Raw genomic sequence first — 19855 nt, 5'->3', positions numbered from 1 at the left:
AGGGAACACAGATGACTTATAAAAAAGGGTCGTGGATCTAAAATGCAGGGAGGGCTTCTTGGCACTTTCACACAGACACAAAATAAAAACTACTGTGACTGGTATCCCTAGAAAAGCAGCCTGGGGACTCCCCATTTGGGGCAAGGAAAATGGGGAGATAGCTCTCACTCATCCCAAATGCACTCTCCAAACCACTTTCCATTCCCTCCCCCAAAACACATCTAATTAAAAAGCCAGAGAAGAAATACAAGAAACAGGATCGAGGTAGAGTCACAGTTTACATTTAAGCCTCCATAGTCCTGCAGCCCCCACTTCTCCAGAGGAGAGGATGAAGGAGAGATGTTCAAAGACATCCCATCTCCCATCCCCCCTCCCAGTGTGGCAACTAAACAGGAGCCCCCATGCTCCTCCATCTTCCACTGAGGTGGACATTTCCTGTATGCTGGGCGGACCGAGGCCATAGGCCCCAAGTGTGCAGATCCATACTGGTAGGGAGGGGACCTCCTCCGGTCACCGTCTCTTCTTGCTTGCCCGGGCAGCCTTCTTCCTTTTGATGATCATCTCATACAGTCTTTCCAGGCCTGGCTGCAAACCCATGCCGTCCACAGCACTGCAGGCCTGCACATGGGTGAGGGTTGCTGCTGCCAGCTCCCGGACTGCCAGCCTCTTCTCCACCTCTGCTGCACTAAGGGCCCCAGGTTGGTCCTGCTTGTTGGCCAGCACCAGCACAGGCACACCCTGGTTGTCCGAGGCCCGGCTGATTCGGTGTAGCTCAACCTTGGCCTCCTCCAGCCTCTCGGCCTCAGCAGCATCTACTACAAACACCAGTCCATCTGTCCGGCGCGTGTAGGAGCGCCACAGTGGCCGCAGCTTCTCCTGCCCACCAACATCCCACACTTGGAAGGTGATGCCACGGGACCCCCCCAAGGGCACCCGGATCTTCTCAGTGTTGAACCCTTTGGTGGGGACACTCTGGACAAACTCCTTGAACTTGAGGTGGTAAAGGAGAGAGGTCTTTCCAGCAGAGTCCAGTCCAATGACTACGACGTGCAGGGCCTGAAAGTGGGGCAAAAAGGAGGCGGCAGTGGGCGCCATCTCAGTCAAGTGGTTGCCCATGGCAAGTCTCGGGGCTCCGAGTAGAGAGAGACAGGGAGGAGGCCTTGAAATTGCAGGCCTCGTAAGCACCACTGTTCTGTGAACAGGGAAAGATCGAGGGTTAATTATAAAATTTGCAACTCCTTGATCCTTTTCCTAATTCAGCCGCCCTTTTAAAATTCTCTCTCTCTCTCTCTCTTTTTTAAGTAGCTGTGTTTAACAGAGGTGCTCCCAGCTCCCTGGAGGTCCGGGGTGGGTGGTGGTAATGAGCCCTACAAAAATCTCCAGGTCCCAATACACTCAAGTTAGGGGTGAGGGTTAGACCGGTGGAAAGTCGGCTTCCAGAGCCTCTTTTCCAAGCTTGTGGCGCGGAGGCAGTCGGTGCCTCCTTAGAATCCTCGCGAGAAGGGAAAATCGAGCAGCGCCCCCAAACTTAAGAGTTAGGATGCGGATGCTGAGACCGAGGATTGAGCCAGGTCTCCATGGGGTTGACACGCCGCTCCTTATGCCGCGACCCCTCACGAGCGCCCCGCGACGCTCCCTTGCCCGCCTTTCTCCGACCAGCAACACCAGTTTCTCGGGCCCTGGACTGGAGTGGCCTCAGCATAGCCTTAAGAACTCCTTTACCTTTCGTCAGCTGCGCTCTCCCAGTGTAGTTTCTGGCCAGCCTCCGGAGCAGAAGAGCCAGCCTTCCGCAAACACTCCGCGCGCCGCCACCGCCGCCTCTGCGGAGCTGGCCGGAGGCTGGGCCATAAAAACCCGCGCGTGACGTCACGAGACGCAAACCAATCAGAGACCCCGCGGCGGCGGGGCGAGGCAGAAGGTGGAGAGGCTCGCTGCAGCCCCAGCTACAAGGTGATGGACGCTTGCTCCATCAGTGATCGCTTTATCTGATCCTTTTTACTATGTTCTAATATTGGGAATTAAGCCCGGGATTAGTCAGATATGGAAGGGAGGAGGGACAAAAGGAACGCGGTAGCGCTTGACTCGGAGGAGAGGTATGAATATCTTATACTCGCAATACCACCGCATCCCCCTCCCCCAAGCGAGATGCTGCCCCACATGAACATCTCTAGTCCACCAAAGGATCTGCTCAGAGATGCCCACAAGTCTTTCTCCTTTATCTTTACTAATTCAATTTTCAACCCATTGTGAACCTGGAATTACATAAAACAGCTGCTTCGTAGTGCTGAGTCCATCACCCCTCTTGGTTCTCACCACAGCCTGTTGTTGTCTGCTTTTTACAGGTAAAGAGAGCTCCGAAAGGTAACATGAATAGTCTGTGATCACACATAGCTGGCAGGTGGCTGAGCAAGGATCTGTCTGAATCCACCACCTGAGTCCCTCAGCACTTGCCTAAGCATCTTCTTTCATCGGAGAATCTGAAGGTCTCCACTCCCCCTGCCCCCAAGCTCTTCATCTCTGTCCAGAGTTCATGCCCTAGTACCCCCCATAAGGTTCTCCTTTGTTAAAATAGATTGACAAAGACAGAATTCGCCACTGGATAGTGTGTGTATTAACCTCATTCATACTATGTGCTCTGCATGAGCCAGAGAGACATGGAGATATAAAGGATGTTTAGGCCACAGGGCCTGGCCTCAGAGTGCTTACACTCAAGAAACAAAACTAGGCGGGTTGCAGTGGGGTTCACGTCTGTAATCCCAGCACTCTGGAAGGCCAAGGCAGGTGGATTGCTTGAGTTCAGGAGTTCAAGACCAGATTGAATAAAAGCAAGACTCCATCAATTAGCTGGGCATTGTGGCAGGGGCTGGGAATTGCTTGAGTCCAGGGGTTTGAGGTTGCTGTAAGCAATGACACCCGGGCACTGTGGCCTGGGGCAACGGATTGAGACTCTGACTCAAAAAAATAAAAAAAGAAACAAAACTGAGCACTGACAGGAAACACAGTGACAGAACACAGCACATGTATTGGGCCTTTGTAAACTGTAAGATAAGCACTTGTAGGACTTCACAGACAGGAGAGAAAGTGTCAGATGTATGCTTCTGAAAAGGTTTCTAAAGTTTATTAACTTTGTGCAGGACTGGTTAGGAGGGACACAGTACTGGGTGGCATCTCCCCAGTCACTGCAGCCTGCTACAGTCTGGGCAATCCTGAAAGGGAGGAAATGGTCACAAAGGGGCAGTGTGACCAAAAGGACAACAGTGATTACCTGCAGGAGGTAGGTAGAATTGGAGGGGGGAAGGAAGCGGGAGGAATCAAAAGAGAATAGAACTATAACTCTAATATTTCTATTTTTGTACAGAGGCTAGAGTCTTTTGATTATTATGTAATCCAATATTATTAACCCTTTTAAAGGCTATGTGTGAGAGGGACTGAAAAGGGGGGAGGGGAAGTCACTTCCAGACAGCAGGGCCCAGCCCTTTCCTGCTCACCCACCTCAGTCAAGTGTTGATAAATAAGCTTCCTGTCTGTTTGGCACCAGCATGCCTTGCCACCACCTTCTTTCCCTCCCAACTACAAAACCAGCCACCTGGTTTCCCCAGCATTGCAGGGAGCCTCCCCATTCCCTGAAGACCTTAGGAAATTACTCTAAGATCAAGACCTTAGGAAATTAGTTTGTTACACCGCAAATTGGGGAGGGGAATGTGACAGATTGCAACAGCAGCTAAGCACAAAAGTGGAGCTGAGTATGGTGAAGTTAGAGAGGAGAAGACAGAACAGACCTAGGGGTTGGGAACCACTACCCCTGTTGAGTGGCCACTACGAGGCAACCTCTAGTCTAGTAACTTTGCACACTTCTCCTTTTTTTAAATACACAACTCAAGCCCATGAAATAAGGATGTTTAATATAAAAGGAAGAAACCTGGGCGATGCCTGTGGCTCAGTGGGTGGGGTACCCACCTCATATACCAAGGGTGGCGGGTTCAAACTCGGCCCTGGCCAAACTGCAACAAACAAATAGCAGGCGTTGTGGTGGGAGGTTGTAGTCCCAGCTACTCGGGAGGCTGAGGCAAGAGAATCACCTGAGCCCAGGAGTTGGAGGTTGCTGTGAGCTGTGTGAGGCCACGGCACTCTACCGAGGGCCATAGGGTGAGACTCTGTCTCTACAAAAAAAAAATAATAATAATAAAAGGAAGAAACCAAAGCACCAAAGATTAGGTAATTTGTCCAGGGTCGCCCAGCTGGAAATTGGTCAAAGCTGACTTTAAACAAATGTTACAATGGCTATGAAACTGAAAAGACACAGAAACTAAAAACATACAGATTGTCTTGTTACTTCTACAATCTTTGATGCTTCTTTAACATTTCTCCTATAATATCTCTTGGGATTCACACCCAAGATAGAAATTGTCACTTATCTGATAAAGGAAATGAAACTGTGACAATCCCACCCGACCCTTCATCTTTCACATTTGTCAGGGAAGGTGTTGATGAACAAATGGGAAGGAGGAGGTGGGGCAGAGGAGGAGTTAAAATAAAGGGTCCAGCTTGTCTCAGTAGCACCAAGCCATGGGCCTACCCCAAAACCCTGGAGAGAACATTCCAATTTGTGTACATAGAATAAAATGTATATGGAGTACCTACTAGGTGCTAGACACCATGTAGATTCTGGGCATACAGCCCTAGACAAATGGATAATTACCTGTCCTCATGGAGTACACATGGGAGTGGAGAGAAACAGGCTATGAATAAAGAAGATAATTTCAGATGTCCATACATGCCATGAAGAAAAATACAATAGGGAGATGTGCTGAAGAGTGACTGGATGGGCCAGGCATGGTGGCCTGTAATCCCAGCACTCTGGGAGGCCAAGGTGGGGGGATCACTTGAGGTCATGAGTTCGAGACCAGCCTGAGCAAGAAGGAGACCCCCCCCCAAAAAAGGAGACCCCATCTCTAAAAAATAGCCAGGTGTTGTGGTGGGCACCTATAGTCCCAGCTAGGTAGGAGGCTGAGGCAAGAGAATTACTTGAGCCCAAGAGAGCGTGAGCTATGATGCCACGGCACTCTACCAGGGGCAAGAAAGTGAGACTCTGTCTCAAAACAAAAAAAAAGTGACTGGAAGGGGGAACTACTTTAGACTAAGGGATGAGGTCAGCACCCGTGGCTCACGTCTGTAATCCTAGCACTTTGTGAGGTTTGAACTTAGGAATTCAAGAGTTCTTACTCTTGCTCACCAGCCTGAGCAAGAGTAAGACCCCATTTCTACTAAAAGTAGAAAAGTTATGACTCGGCACTTGTAGCTCAGCGGCTAGGGCACTGGCCACATACACTGGAGCTGGAGGGTTCGAACCCAGCCCCAGCCTGCTAAACAACAATGACAACTACAACCAAAAAATAGCAAGGCGTTGTGGCGGGCGCCTGAAGTCCCAGATACTTGGGAGGCTGAGGCAAGAGAATCACTAAAGCCCAAGAGTTTGAGGTTGCTGTGAGCTGTGACTCCTTGGCACTCTATCAAGGCTGACATAGTGAGACTCTTATTTCAAAAAAAAAGGTTAGCCAAGCATTATGGTGTGTATCTGTAGCCCCAGCTACTTGGGAGGCTGAGGCAGGAGAATCACTTGAGCCCAGGAGTTTAAGGTTGCAGTGAGCTATGATGATGCCATTGCACTCTACTCAGGGCAATAGAATGAGACTCTGTCTCAAAAAATCAAATAAAATAATAAAAATAGATAGAGGGACAAGTGCTCAGGAGGCCTTCTTAAAGAGGTGACATTAGACCCAAAGTTTAAGTGACAAGGAGTCAAGTAAGCAGTCCAGACAGAGGGACAGACTAGCTGGGAACTATACCTGCTCCCTCCTGTTGCCTCCCTGTTCACCTGGATCAGATTCTAGCTGCTGTGTCTCCTCCTTTCTCAGAACTATCTCCCCCACTAGACTAAACCATGAGGGCAGGAGCTGGTTCTTCTCATCTGTAGCTCCACAATGCCCAGCCACAGGCAGTCAGGAAGTCTCGCAGGAATTAAAGAATGAATAATGGAATGATATAAATATACTCAGGGATTCTCTGAGTACTGGAACCAAACCTCTACCCTTAGCCTGGAAGTTTCTCAGTATGGGGTCATTGAGCCCTTAGGGGTTCCATTGATACCAGTTGGCCAAGAATGCCTATAAAACCTGCACTTCTAGGAAGGGTCTGAGTAGTATAGCCCTCTCAAGCCTTTACTGGAGAGGGGTAACTTCTTGGAGGATAAAAATAGGGGCCAGGGTTATTGATGACACTGGGAAAGGAGGTCCCCTCAAGGCGTGGCATACTGAAACACTGGACTGAGAGTGTCAGGCCTGTCCCTTACTAGCTTTTCTAGTGACTAGAAAAGTCACTTCCTCCCTAGGAGCCTCAGTTTTTTCAGCATGTTATAGGTCCCCAACATTCTTGGAACAATTTTTCCACAGACAAGGTGGTAGTGGTGGGGTTGATATAAGTGTGCAAGCAATTGATTTATTATGATCTCTGTGCAGCCAAACCTCTCTGCTAATCTGTATTTTCAGCCGTTCCCCTGCACTAGTGTTACTACCTCAGCTCCACCTGCCATCATTAAGCTCATAAGCCGTGCACAACCTAGATCCCTCACATGAGCAGTTTACAGTAGGGTTCCCACTCCTATGAGAACCTAATGCTGTTGCTGATCTAACAGGAGTGGAGCTCAGGCAGTGATGCCAGCAATAGGGGGCAGCTGTAAATACAGATGAAGCTTTGCTGACTGGCCCACCACTGGTCGCTTACCTACTTCTGTGCAGCCTGGTTCCTAATGGGCCAAGAAATGAAAGTTGGGGAACAGACGATAGGGGGAATGGATGGCGCTCACCTAGGAAATATCTGAGGACATCTTTGTCTATGTAGCATCTAAACCAAGTACATATCTGAGCAAACAAAGGAGGGCAGGAGAGAAATCTGCAAGAGTAAGGGATGTGGCCAAGGAGTGCAGTTATCAGCCTGGGAATACCAAAGACCCATTTTTCAAATTGCAGCTCGGTTTCCTTATGAATGAACTGGATTAAACACAACCTATCTTGGTGGCGCCTGTGGCTCAAGGAGTAGGGTGCTGGCCCCATATACCAGAGGTGGCGGATTCAAACCCAGCCCCAGCCAAAAACTGCAGAATAAAAAAAATAAAGGAATCTTTAAAAAAATAAATAAATAAACACAACCTATCTCTAAGAATGACTTGGGGGATTCAGAATATATGTGAAAGGACCACATAGATACGCCTCTCCCCAACCAGGCAGCCATCCCAAAACAAGTACTACAGCCCACCAAGGACTGGAAATAAACACATGGTGCCCCCTGGCGGGATCCTTTGTCATTATCAGATTTATAAAGAAAAGATGATTTATGGGATGTTGTTTAGGTTCCTTTCCCTCCTTCAAAAGTTTTCCTTTCAGCCAGAATGAAGGAAATGTGGTCAACCTGTCACTGTCAGCCAATATGCAGAGATAGGGATAGGTCCACCAAACTTTACTTGTCAGAAGGCCAGTGGCTCTAGCAAACAGAGACAGTAGCCTCCCCAAGAATGTTCTGTTCTTCCATTTCCAAAAGAATAGTTTTGGAAATAGTTCAGGAAAGTTCAAAGCAAAAACCATGTTAACCCTTATCTTAAACAATAATCAGAATAACCTATGACCCAAAATGACATTTCTTTTTTTTAAAGTTTCTACAATGTGATTGTACTTTACAGTTTATTAGTCATTGATTCATCGATCCATTTAGTCAACAAACATCTGTTAAATACCTGCCACGTGTCAGACGTGTTCTAATCTGAATAGTATAGCACTGTTTTCTCATTCATGACAACCTGCATTTGCTATCACTCCCAACCACTGGCTGTAAAGACAAATGAGATTTAGAGAGTCAGGCTAACTCCCAATAAAACAAAATTCAAAAGTTTTCAAAGTTCAAAATTCTAATTCAAAAGTTAATCTCATAGGCTCGGCGCCCGTAGCTCAAACAACTACGGCGCCAGCCACATACACCAGAGCTGGTGGGTTTGAATCCAGCCCAGCCTGCCAAACAACAATGATGACAACTACTACAACAACAACAACAACAACAACAAAGTTAATCTCATAAATCAATAGCCCTAAACTGTTGAAGATATACACTTTTATATTATAGCAAAATTTACAAAACAAGAATCAGAGACCTAAGGTGAAGGTCACATAGGACCTAAACCAGCCAGAACAGCTCGGTCCCCTCAGCCTTAGCCTGCCTGACTCCATCTTATTTACACTACGTGTGCTGTCAACTGCAGTGAGAATGCAGATGTTGGTGTCCAAAGTGTTTCCTGGAAGCAATATTCCTTTGGATACTGAGGGATGACTGTATTTGAAAACTGGCAAATGGTGGGATTACACTAGTGGTGCATCTTACAAGGGTATATGTGAAACTTGGTAAACGGTCTGTAAAGCTAGTGAATGATGCCCCATGATCATATCAATGTACGCAGCTATGATTTAATAAAAAAAAAAAAAAAGAAAACTGGCAAATGAAGGATCATAATGAAAGTGTATACTGAGGGATGACTGTATTTGAAAATCGGCAAATGAAGGATCATAATGAAAGTTGTGGCAGGGCACAATGACTCACTCATGTAATATTAGCACTCTGGGAGGCCAAGGTGGGTAGATTGCTGAGCTCAGGTGTTCCAGACCAGCCCGAGCAAAAGCGAGACCCTGTCTCTACTAAAAATAGAATAACTGAGGCAAGAGGACCACTTGAACCCAAGAGTTGGAAGTTGCTGTGAGCTATGATGCCAAAGCACTCTACCAAGGGTGACAAAGTGAGGCTCTGTCTCCAAAAAAAAAAAATCTACTTCTGGCCCAGCTGAGGTGACTCACACTTGTAATCCTAGCACTCCAGGAGGCCGAGGCAGGTGGGTACTCTGAGCTCAGGAGTTGGAGACCAGCCTGAGTGATAGACCTCCTCTCTACTAAAAATAGAAAAATTTGGCTCTGCCCCGGTAGTACAGTGGTTACGATGCCAGCCACATACACCGGTTGACAGGTTTGAACCGGGCCTGGGCCAGCTAAACAACAACGACAACTGCAACAACCAAAAAATAGCCAGGCGTTGTGGCAGGCACCTATAGTCCCAGCTACTTGGGAAGCTGAGTCAAGAGAATTGCTTGAGCCCAAGAGTTTGACGTTGCTGTGAGCTGGGACACCACAGCACTCACCAAGGCCAATATAGTGAAACTCTGTATCAAAAAAAAAAAAAAAAGAAAGAAAGAAAAGAAAAGAAAAACTAGCCTAGGATAGTGCCGATGTCTCAGTGGGTGGTGCGATGGCCCCATATACTGAGGGTGGCGGGTTCGAACCTGCCCCACTGAACTGCAACAAAAAAATAGCTGGGCATTGTGGCGGGTGCCTGTAGTCCCAGCCACTCAGGATGAGGCAAGATAATTGCCTAAGCCCAAGAGCTGGAGGTTGCTGTGAGCTGTGATGCCACAGCACTCTACCGAGGGTGACAAAAGAAAAAAAAGAAAAAGAAAAGAAAAACTAACCTAGCCGGACATTGTGACTGGCGCCTGTAGTCCCAGCTCTGGTGCCTGTCATCCCAGCTACTTGGGAGGCTGAGGCAAGAGGATCTCTTAAGCTCAAGAGTTTGAGGTTGCTATGAGCAATGCCATGGCACTCTACCAGGGCCAGAGATTAAAACTCTGTCTCAAAAAAAAAAAAAAAAACTACTTCTGTATAGGATCCCTATGTCTATACCTGTATGGACAAAATATATGAGGCAGCTCTGATTAATTTTCTTAAAGAAAAAGCATTTAGGCTTGATGCCCATAGTACAGTGGTTACGGGGCCAACTAAACAACAACAAAAAAAAAGCCAGGCGGTGTGGTGGGCACCTGTAGTCCCAGCTACTCGGGAGGCTAAGGCAAGACAATCACTTGAGCCCAAGAGTTGGAGGTTGCTGTGAGCTGTGATGCCATTGCGCTCTACCTGAGGGCGACAGAGTGAGATTCTGTCTCAAGAAAAAAAAAAAAAAGGAAAGAAAAGAAAAAGCACTGAATCAAATAGTTTACCAGAAAAATAGAACCTAACTTAAATGCCTTTTAGTTCACGTGACTTGAGAAAAATCTTTGGTAAGACTCATTTAATATTGTTGGTCTAATGAAAACAACCATGTCTTCTGATTATCAAAATATCCGGGTATGTAACTTTATACAGAAGCTGAATATACTTGAGTCTGCTTGTCAACATAAACAATTTTGTTCGATGAGGAAGTACATGTGTCTATAAATTATGAAATGTATATTTATAAAATGCTGTTCTGTAACAGAGTTCAAATTGCTTACTTCTTGTTTTAAACTACTCTCCCTGCCGCGGGAAGCTCCCCCCACCGCCCCCCCGCCCCCCACCGCCCAGACTTTCCGGTCCCCCGACTCCTAATGAGCCCCTAGTCCGTGAGGTGCAAAGCTTGTCTTCCCGCCGGCTAGTGACGAATTAAAAACACACAGAGCCCAGGCATTTCTTGCGTATACGTCTTGCAACCTTGTCTTTCTCCAGGAAAACGTGAACGGCTCTCCGCCATCAGCTCCCTTCCACAGATCCCTCTTGCCACCAACCCCCAAGTCCCCTTCGGTTGTGTCTTTTCGCGCGGTTGACAGAAAAAGGGAAGTCGTACGCTCCGGCGCGCGGAGGCCGCCGGGGAGTAAGGTCAGCCCGCCGCGGCAACGCCTCCTCGGTGACAGGGCGGAGCATGCAGATTAGCAATGGCAGTTTCGCTCGGGAGCTCCGGACCCTCCAGCAAGGGCGGATGTAAAATTTTTCTCGTTCACCTTGCAGAGAGTAAGAAATCAGCACAAGTGTGTGATGATGCCCACTTTGGTGCGCAGGCGGCAAAGAAGTGAGACAAGTGGTAAGGGTTGGGGCTTCTCACCGCGAGCTTAATATGTGCGATTGGAGGAGGGGAAGGACGAGGGCGGTACGGTCGGCATCGCTTCTCGGCCTTTTGGCTAAGATCAAGTGTAGTATCTGTTCTTATCAGTTTAATATCTGATACGTCCTCTATCCGAGGACAATATATTAAATGGATTTTTGGAGCAGGGAGTTGGAATAGGAGCTTGCTCCGTCCACTCCACGCATCAACCAGGTATTGCAGTATCTCCTGGAATGGTGCACCCCCCTGGGGGGATAAACTGTTGTTGTTAAGATCAGGTGTGTGCTTTAGTCATTGTTTCTTTTTTCAGGTGTGTGTTTTAGTCATTGTTTCTTTTTTTCTGCCGCATCTTCCCCGCGACCGCTCTCACTATGAGATGGCTCTTGGTACCTGCAGTTCGGCTATTTGCCCGTTTGATAGGTAAGGAACCCTTCCTGTGGTGAACTTTAACGCTTCTCTTTCGAATCCTCTCGTGAGGGAAAGAAGGTCACGACTCTGACCTCAGTCTCCTTTTGCCGGTTGCTTTGTTTTTTTTTTTCTTGTCTCTTGTTGCACTGATTCCAGTGGTACTGCAACTTCAAACTCTTGGAGTTTATTGATCATCCCTTTCTCAGCCACCTGCGGGACAAGGACTACAAGCGTCCACCTTCAGCTCTCCTGATGTTTCCTGAATTTTGGTAGAGATGGGGTTTTGTTCTTGCTCAGGCTGATCTTCAACTTCTCACCTCAAGCGAGCCTCTGACCTCAGCTTCCCGAAGTGCTTAGGATTACAGTTATGATCAAGCCAGTGCACCGGCCTGACAATCTCCTTTTCTGATCTTCCTGTTCTCCAAACTTCCCTAGATCCTCTGCCTCTTTTCCAAATGTTGTCTTCAAATTCTCGCTCGAAGGTGGCTCTCTCCCAAGGATGTGCTTCCCTATGGCTTTGTCAGGGACTAGCTTTTCTCTCTCACATGCTTCATTCCGTAGGAACTGGAGAGCGAATTCGGTGTCCTTGTTCCGTAGTTTGGTTTTCAGAACAACAAACTCAAGCGCTAGCTTTCAACGTAGCGTCTTCAGTCACTTCTCCCGGTTTCCCTTTCTTGTTCCACTAGCGACCTGGAATTTGCTCCGCTTCATTCCAGGAGGAATTCTGGCTTCTCTGGATTTCTCTAACATACCGTACTCCCGTCTTAATGTTTCCTTATTTCAACGTCCACGTAGAAAATACGATCCTGGCAGCGTCCTCAAACTAAGAACCTAAATTAGTGTTGCTCCTAGCATGGAAGAAAGAAATGGCCCTGACATCCTGAGCCCTATAACCAGCTGCCTCCTGCCAGGACATAAGACTGAAATGTGCATACCACTCAGGGGAATTTCAATGGATTTCCACTGTTGCTTTCCAGAAACACTATAGCAAAGTCTGGCTTTTCCCACTCATACAGGAGATAACAAAATGTACATCTAGGCAAATATACATATAGGCGGGGCGCGGTGGCTCATGCCTGTAATCCTAGCCCTCTGGGCAGCTGAGGCGGGTGGACTGCTTGAGCCCAGGAGTTCCAGACCAGCCTGAGCAAAATCGAGACCCCCGTGTCTACTAAAAATAGAAAAACTGAGGCAAGAGGATCGCTTGAGCTCCAGTTGGAGGTTGCTGTGAGCTATGACGCCACTTCACTCTACTCAGGGAAACAGCTTGAGACTCTGTCTCAAAAATAAATAAATAATTTAAAAATATATATATACTCACACACATATAAATTTGAACATACTTTAAAATACAAAAAATTAATATCTAAAGATACATCCACATATAAACCATAGTAATTAAATATAGGTGTTTATATCAAAACTAGTCTTGTGTGTTGGTGTCTGGCATTCTTAATGAATGAAGAAAGGAGGAGAAGGAAGAAAGGAATGAAGGAAGGAGAAAGAGAAAGGAGAGAGGGAAGAAAGAAGGAAAGGAGGGAGGGAGGGAGAGAGAGAAAGATCCTACTGTTGCAGAAAAACAGCGAATTAAAACTGACACTGATCTGTTTCCCTCTTCTTCCCGCCACCTGCTTTTGCCAGCTCCCCCTCTCCCTTCTCTCCCTCTTCTCCCTCTTCCAGCTGCAGCAGGCCCTACAGCCCCGCTTCGGTTTCGTGGCAGCCGCCGCCCACCCACGAGGCGATTCACAATTAATGACTTTGAAATCGGGCGCCCTCTGGGCAAGGGGAAATTTGGAAATGTGTACCTGGCTCGGCTCAAGAAAAACCATTTTATTGTGGCCCTGAAGGTTCTTTTCAAGTCACAGATAGAGAAGGAAGGACTAGAGCACCAGCTGCGCAGGGAAATTGAAATCCAGGCGCATTTGCAACACCCCAGTATCCTAAGGCTCTACAGTTACTTCCATGATGCTCGCCTGTGTATCTGATTCTGGAATATGCTCCACGGGGTGAGCCATACAAGGAGCTGCAGAAAAACCACACAGTTGATGAGCAGCGATCAGCCACGATAATGGAGGAGTTGGCAGATGCCTTGACTTATTGCCATGACAAGAAAGTGATTCACAGGGATATTAAGCCAGAAAACCTGCTTCTGGGTCTCAGGGGTGAGGTGAAGATTGAAGATTTTGGCTGGTCTGTGCACACCCCCCTCTCTGAGGAGAAAGACAATGTGTGGAACACTTGACTACTTGCCCCCAGAAATGGTTGAGGGGAGGACTTATGATGAAAAGGTAGATCTGTGGTGCATCGGGGTGCTGTGCTATGTAGCTGTTGGTGGGAAGTCCACCCTTTGAGAGCACCTCCTACAATGAGACCTACAGGCGCATCCTCAAGGTAGATGTGAAGTTCCCCCAAACGATGCCTTTGGGGGCCCAGGTCCTGATTTCCAAGCTTCTCCGATACGAGCCCCAGAAGTGGCTGCCCCTGGCCCAGATCCTGGAGCACCCTTGGGTCCGAGCCCATTCCCGGAGGGTGCTGCCACCATGTGCTCAGATGGCTTCCTGAGCCTCGTCTGTCTTTGTTCCTTTGTGTATGTTTAGGGAGCTGTCCTGGCTCTACTACCTCATTTATCTTGCTTTCTTCTAAGGTGCTAATTAATAAAGGCTGAATGATTTTGTATGGGGGGGGGGGAAACCTGACAGACACTTACACCAAAAAATATAGAGGAAGGAACCTGTAATTGCCTGTGAGAACTCACATACCTCAAGGAGTAAAATGCTGAGTTCTGGGGAACAGTTCTTTCCAAACTCTTTCATACTTTTTTCCTTTGGCCAGGTATAAGCTACATAGTTACAGTTACAGATGTTAGCTTCAAAGGAAAGTTTTTTTTTGTTTGTTTGTTTTTTTTTGTAGAGACAGAGTCTCACTTTATGGCCCTCGGTAGAGTGCCGTGGCCTCACACAGCTCACAGCAACCTCCAACTCCTGGGCTTAAGCGATTCTCTTGCCTCAGCCTCCCGAGTAGCTGGGACTACAGGCGCCCGCCACAACGCCCGGCTATATTTTGGTTGCAGTTTGGCCGGGGCCGGGTTTGAACCCACCACCCTCGGTATATGGGGCTGGCGCCTTACTGACTGAGCCACAGGCGCCACCCCAAAGGAAAGTTTTTAATTGGCAGGAAAAAAAATCACAAAGAGTTAATGATCATATTTGTCAAGAAACCAGGGTGCTGTTGTTTGTTACATAGTCTCTCTCTCTCTCTCTTTCAAGGTTATTTTAGCTCAGTGTAAAGTTTGTTCTTATCTTTGGAGGAGGACTTTTTCTGCAGCTGCCTGCTGCTTTCTCAGGATCATTCAGAAGTGTAAGATTTATTTCTCCTTCCTCATTCCCCACTTTGAGACCCCAGTAATCATGAATGGGGGCTTGGTGCCCATAGCACAGTGGTTATGGCGCCAGCCACACACACCCAGGCTGGTGGGTTAGAACCCAGCCCGGGACAGCTAAACAAAAATGACAGCTGCAGGCTCGGCGCCTGTGGCTGGCTCCACATACACTGGAGCTGGGGGGTTCGAATCCAGCCTGTGCCTGCCAAACAACAAGGAGAACTGCAACCAAGAAATAGCCGGGCGTTGTGCCAAGCTCCTGTAGTCCCAGCTATTCCGGAGGCTGAGGCAAGAGAATCGCTTAAGCCCAAGAGTTTGAGCTTGCTGTGAGCTGTGACACCATGGCACTCTACCAAGGGCGACATAGTGAGACAGTCTCAAAAAATAGTAATAATAGGCTCCGCGCCTGTGGCTCAAGCGGCTAAGGCGCCAGCCACATACACCTGAGCTGGCGGGTTGGAATCCAGCCTGACCCGCCAAACAACAATGACGGCTGCAACCAAAAAATAGCCGGGCGTTGTGGCGGGCGCCTGTAGTTCCAGCTACTTGGGAGGCGGAGGCAGGAGAATCACTTGAGCCTAGGAGTTGGAGGTTGCTGAGCTGTGATGCCACAGCACTCTACCCAGGGGCTCTGTCTCATTAAAATAAATAAATAAAATAATAATAATAATAGGGTGACGCCTGTGGCTCAGTGGGCAGGGTGCCGGCCGCATTTACCGAGGGTGGTGGGCTCAAACCCAGCCCCGGCCAAACTGCAACAAAAAAATAGCCGGGTGTTGTGGCGGGCGCCTATAGTCCCAGCTACTCGGGAGGCTGAGGCAAAGGAATCACCTAAGCCCAGGAGTTGGAGGTTGCTGTGAACCGTGTGACGCCATGGCAGTCTACGGTGGGCGATAAAGAGAAACTCTGTCTCTAAAAATAATAATAATAATAATAATAATGATAATAATAATGACAGCTGCAACGACAACAACAAAATAAAAATAGCTGGGTGTTGTGGCGGGTGCCTCTAGTCCCAGCTACTTGGGAGGCTGAGGCAAGAGAATTGCTTAAACCCAAGAGTTGGAGGTTGCTGTGAGCTGTGATGTCACAGCACTCTACGACAGCTTGAGACCCTGTTTAAAAAGAAAGAAAGAAAAGAAAAGAGAGGTTGCCTGATGTCTCTCGTCCTCTTCCTGTGCCCCTATAGCTGCCTCTTCCTCTGCCCCCCATTGCCACTGCTATGATATTTATGTTTCGACTGCCGGGTTTCTTCCTTTCGTGCCTTCCTCTTAGTAATAGCGTCCCTGGTGCCCCTGCGAACATGGCGCTGCGAGTGGCGCGGACCCTGCGGGCTATGGCCTGCAGTCTGCGCTGGGCCTCCGCGCTGAGCCTCCGCGCCTGCCTCGCCCTGCCCGCCGTGATCCTGGCGGCTGGGAGTGGGCGCGGTCCGGACGCCGCGCACGGGACCCGCTCTGCTCGCAGTGCGTAAATTCACCGAGAAACATGAATGGGTGACAGCAGAGAATGGTGTTGGAACAGTGCGAATCAGCAATTTTGCACAGGCAGCTTTGAGAGATGTTGTTTACTGTAGTCTACCTGAAGTGGGACAAAATTAAACAAACAAGATGAGGTTGGTGCTTTGTAAAGTGTGAAAGAAAGCTGCTAGTGAACTCTATGCTCCTTTATCAGGAGAAGTAACTGAAATTAATGAAGCTCTGGCAGAAAATCCAGGACTTGTCAACAATCTTGTTTTCAAGATGGTTGGCTGATCAAGATGACCCTGAGTAATCCTTCAGAACTAGATGAACTGATGAGTGAAGAAGCATATGAGAGATACGTAAAATCTATTGAGGAGTGAAAATGGAACTCCTAAATAAACCAGTGTGAAATAACTTAATCCAGCATAGTTATCTTTAATTGGTGGGTAGGTGACTGAAAATAGCAACTACTCTCAGCACTGCTAATGAAAGAAAGTAATCCTTAACTTTCTAATGGTTGTAGGTAAACAAAATATGCATCTTTTTCAAAATACCCTATGATTTTTAGACTAGCTTCTAGTATTCATGTTTCATGAAATTATCCATGGTAAAAACTAGTTATAAAGATTATGTAATGAAAGGATAACATTGTTATCTTTTTTTTTTTTTTTTTTTTGTAGAGACAGAGTCTTACTTTATGGCCCTCGGTAGAGTGCCGTGGCCTCACACAGCTCACAGCAACCTCCAACTCCTGGGCCGTGGCCTCACACAGCTCACAGCAACCTCCAACTCCTGGGCTTAAGCGATTCTCTTGCCTCAGCCTCCGGAGTAGCTGGGACTACAGGCGCCCGCCACAACGCCCGGCTATTTTTTGGTTGCAGTTTGGCCGGGGCGGGGTTTGATCCCGCCACCCTCGGTATATGGGGCCGGCGCCCTACCGACTGAGCCACAGGCGCCGCCCCAACATTGTTATCTTTAAGCCTTATATAATATTGTAACTTGCTTACATCCATACCAGGATTTGAGTTGGAATACTTAATGATCTTTCCATTGGAATTAACTGGGAGTGGAGAAGTTTTTCTTGGTGATATTATCTTAATTTTGTAATACACTGCATTTACTGGTGCTATTTTTATACAGCGAGCAACAACTTTGCAGCAAAATAATAAAATATTCAACTTTTTCATTAAAAAAGAAAAAGAAGAAGCAACAAAGGAAGAAAAGAAATAGCATCCCTGTTTACAAACACCCTTGTGAGCCATAGAAAGTAACTGGGTTGCGGTCACACCGTCAAACACTCTTGTTTCTGAAGTTTTCTCCTTATGCCTTCTGCACTTTGGCTTACAAAAGCCATGTTTACCATGTTCAAGCTCTCCGACTGATCTGGGTCAAAGGGAGTGAGTGTACATGCAAAATGCTCCCCATAAGCGCTCATAAAACTTTCCTGGACTTTCCTCTTTTCCTTACAAAACTTCAAACACTTTCTGAAAGTTAGTGGCCTTTTGGGCCCCTTTCCATAACCGTTGCAAAACTGCACCTCGGTATCTGGTCAATCTCTGCATTTCTTGGGGGTTCACTGGGGTCCCATTGAGGGTCCTCACCAGGCAGATGAGCCTGTACATACTCCTGTGGGTTTTGATAATCTCCTGGGACATTTTCCTCTAACCACTTTGCTGCCACCTGCAATACCCACCTGCGCTCATCAGTATTCAATAAGTACATTAAGAGCTGGTGGCAATCCTCCCACATAGGATGGTGGGTTTGGAATATGGTATGCACGAGCTCTGCCACTGTTTGAGGCTTTTCTGTATAAGGAGGTGTGCTGTTTTTAACAGTTCGATAAATCAGTAGAGGTGAATGGTTGGTACACCGTTACCCTCCTCTCTTGCCAATGCCCATCCTCTTCCGGACTGGCATGTCGGGGTTTCTCGGAAGACCATCTGTATGCCGGGCTTTGGTCTCAATCTGACAGCTAGCTGGTGGAGGGAGTTTTAGGCGGGTTGGGTTGTCCAAGAGCGCCACCTACTGCACCCTTTTTTTTTTTTTTTTTTTTAATGTACGTGAAAGTGCTATACAAATGTGGCAGTTTATTTATTTATTTATTTATTTGCACTTTTTGGCCCGGGCTGGGTTTTTTTTGTTTGTTTGTTTGCGGTTTTTGGCCGGGGCTGGGTTTGAACCCACCACCTCCAGCATATGGGGCTGGTGCCCTACTCCTTTGAGCCACAGGCGCCGCCCTACTGTACCCTTTTTATCTTCATTAGACTCCCTTAAAGAACTGCTAGGCTCTGAGAGGCTGCTGGGTTGTCTCACGTTGTCTGGAATATAAGGTAGTGGCCTTATCTGTATTTCAGATGGGTCTTCTGGATTAGGATCTACTAGTACTTGGCCTTTTAATTTGTCACCAAATCTTTTAGTCTTTTAAAAGACTTTCTTCTGTTTTAGCTATCATAACAATTGCCGCCTGTCCTCTCAGCCACGGGGGTGGCTCTAACACTAGTGTCAGCCAAGTGTCTATGTATAGGAACTGATCAGGGTGTCCAGGCTTACCAGTCACTATTCTCTATACCTTCTTTACTAGACTTACATCTAAACTCCCTTCTGACAGCCAGCCTACTCCAAAGGACAGCCACTCTAGCTCACAAAACTTTCTCAACCTTTTAGGGGTCATAGTAACTCCATAGTCCCCTACAAAGCCTTCCTAAAATTCTGAACCATTAACCCTGGGGGAGTTTCCTTAGAGGGCGCAGAACCCATCCCTGTGGCGCAGACAAACAAAGGGGGGGGGCAGTTTAACGATCACTCAGGCACCTGCCTGGCCCTGCCGCTCTTGAGGCTTTAAGGAGCATTTTAGCTAAGGTGCACCTGTATAAGCCCCGGGCCTGGTTGCTGCTGCACAGCAAGTCACCTTTATGCCTTAGGACATCTCCAGGGAACCACAGGTTAGGGCCTGATGATCAAGCTCCGTAACTGTAACCAGTCGTGGAGCTATACAAACAGTCACTCACTCTTTCACACACCACTTCTCCGCAGAAGCTAAACCATTTCTCCCAAGCCCTTCCCCGCTTACTGAGGCCCTCTGCCTTGTGGAGGTCAATGCCTCCTCCTGTTCCTTTTTGCCCCTCTTACTGAGGCCCCTGGCCTCATGGAGATCAATTTGCTTTTCTGACTGAGGCCCCCTGCCTCATGGACGTCAATTCCTTTTGTTTCTTTTTTCCTTTCCTTCCCTTTCCCTTTCCTTTCCTTTCCTTCTTTCTTTCTTTCTTTTTTTTTTTTTTTGTAGAGACAGAGTCTTACCCTATTGCCCTCGGTAGACTGCTGTGGCCTCACACAGCTCACAGCAACCTCCAACTCCTGGGCTTAGGCGATTCTCCTGCCTCAGCCTCCCGAGTAGCTGGGACTACAGGCACCCGCCACAACACCCGCTATTTTTTTGTTGCAGTTTGGTCAGGACCAGGCTTAAACCTGCCACCATCAGTATATGGGGCCGGCACCCCACCCACTGAGCCACAGGCACCGCCTCTCAATTCCTTTTCTTGTCCCTTTTTACTGAGGCGCCCTCCTCAAAGAGGTGATCCAACCCCTCTTCCACTCTTAGGATTAGTATTATACCCTTTCTTATTTATTTATTTTTGAGACAGAGTCTCACTGCGTCACCCTTGGTAGAGTG

At 47.7% G+C, this 19855-nt stretch overlaps 1 protein-coding gene, 1 non-coding gene and 2 pseudogenes across 2 annotated transcripts; 3 read left to right on the top strand and 1 right to left on the bottom strand.

Annotated features, from left to right (window-relative positions):
* Nucleotides 1-265: 265 nt before the first annotated feature.
* On the bottom strand, nucleotides 266-1857 carry ARL4D (ADP ribosylation factor like GTPase 4D). Its single transcript, XM_053568935.1, has 2 exons — nucleotides 1723-1857; nucleotides 266-1192 (listed from the first exon to the last, which is right to left on the bottom strand). The coding sequence occupies exon 2, from the start codon at nucleotides 1114-1116 to the stop codon at nucleotides 511-513; it is 606 nt and encodes a 201-aa protein (XP_053424910.1). The 5' UTR covers nucleotides 1117-1192; nucleotides 1723-1857; the 3' UTR covers nucleotides 266-510.
* Nucleotides 1858-10616: 8759 nt separating this feature from the next.
* On the top strand, nucleotides 10617-14404 carry LOC128570050 (aurora kinase C-like; annotated as a pseudogene).
* LOC128571511 (U2 spliceosomal RNA) lies at nucleotides 10995-11185 on the top strand. Its single transcript, XR_008375911.1, has one exon. It is a non-coding gene; the product is annotated as a U2 spliceosomal RNA (small nuclear RNA).
* Nucleotides 14405-15266: 862 nt separating the features above from the next.
* LOC128570057 (glycine cleavage system H protein, mitochondrial-like) lies at nucleotides 15267-16731 on the top strand (annotated as a pseudogene).
* Nucleotides 16732-19855: the final 3124 nt, after the last annotated feature.

This window comes from Nycticebus coucang, chromosome 18, assembly GCF_027406575.1.
Source record: "Nycticebus coucang isolate mNycCou1 chromosome 18, mNycCou1.pri, whole genome shotgun sequence".
Classification (NCBI taxonomy): Eukaryota; Metazoa; Chordata; class Mammalia; order Primates; family Lorisidae; genus Nycticebus; species Nycticebus coucang.
The sequence above is the reverse complement of the archived record's forward strand: the minus strand, read 5'-3'. Positions and strand labels throughout refer to the sequence as shown.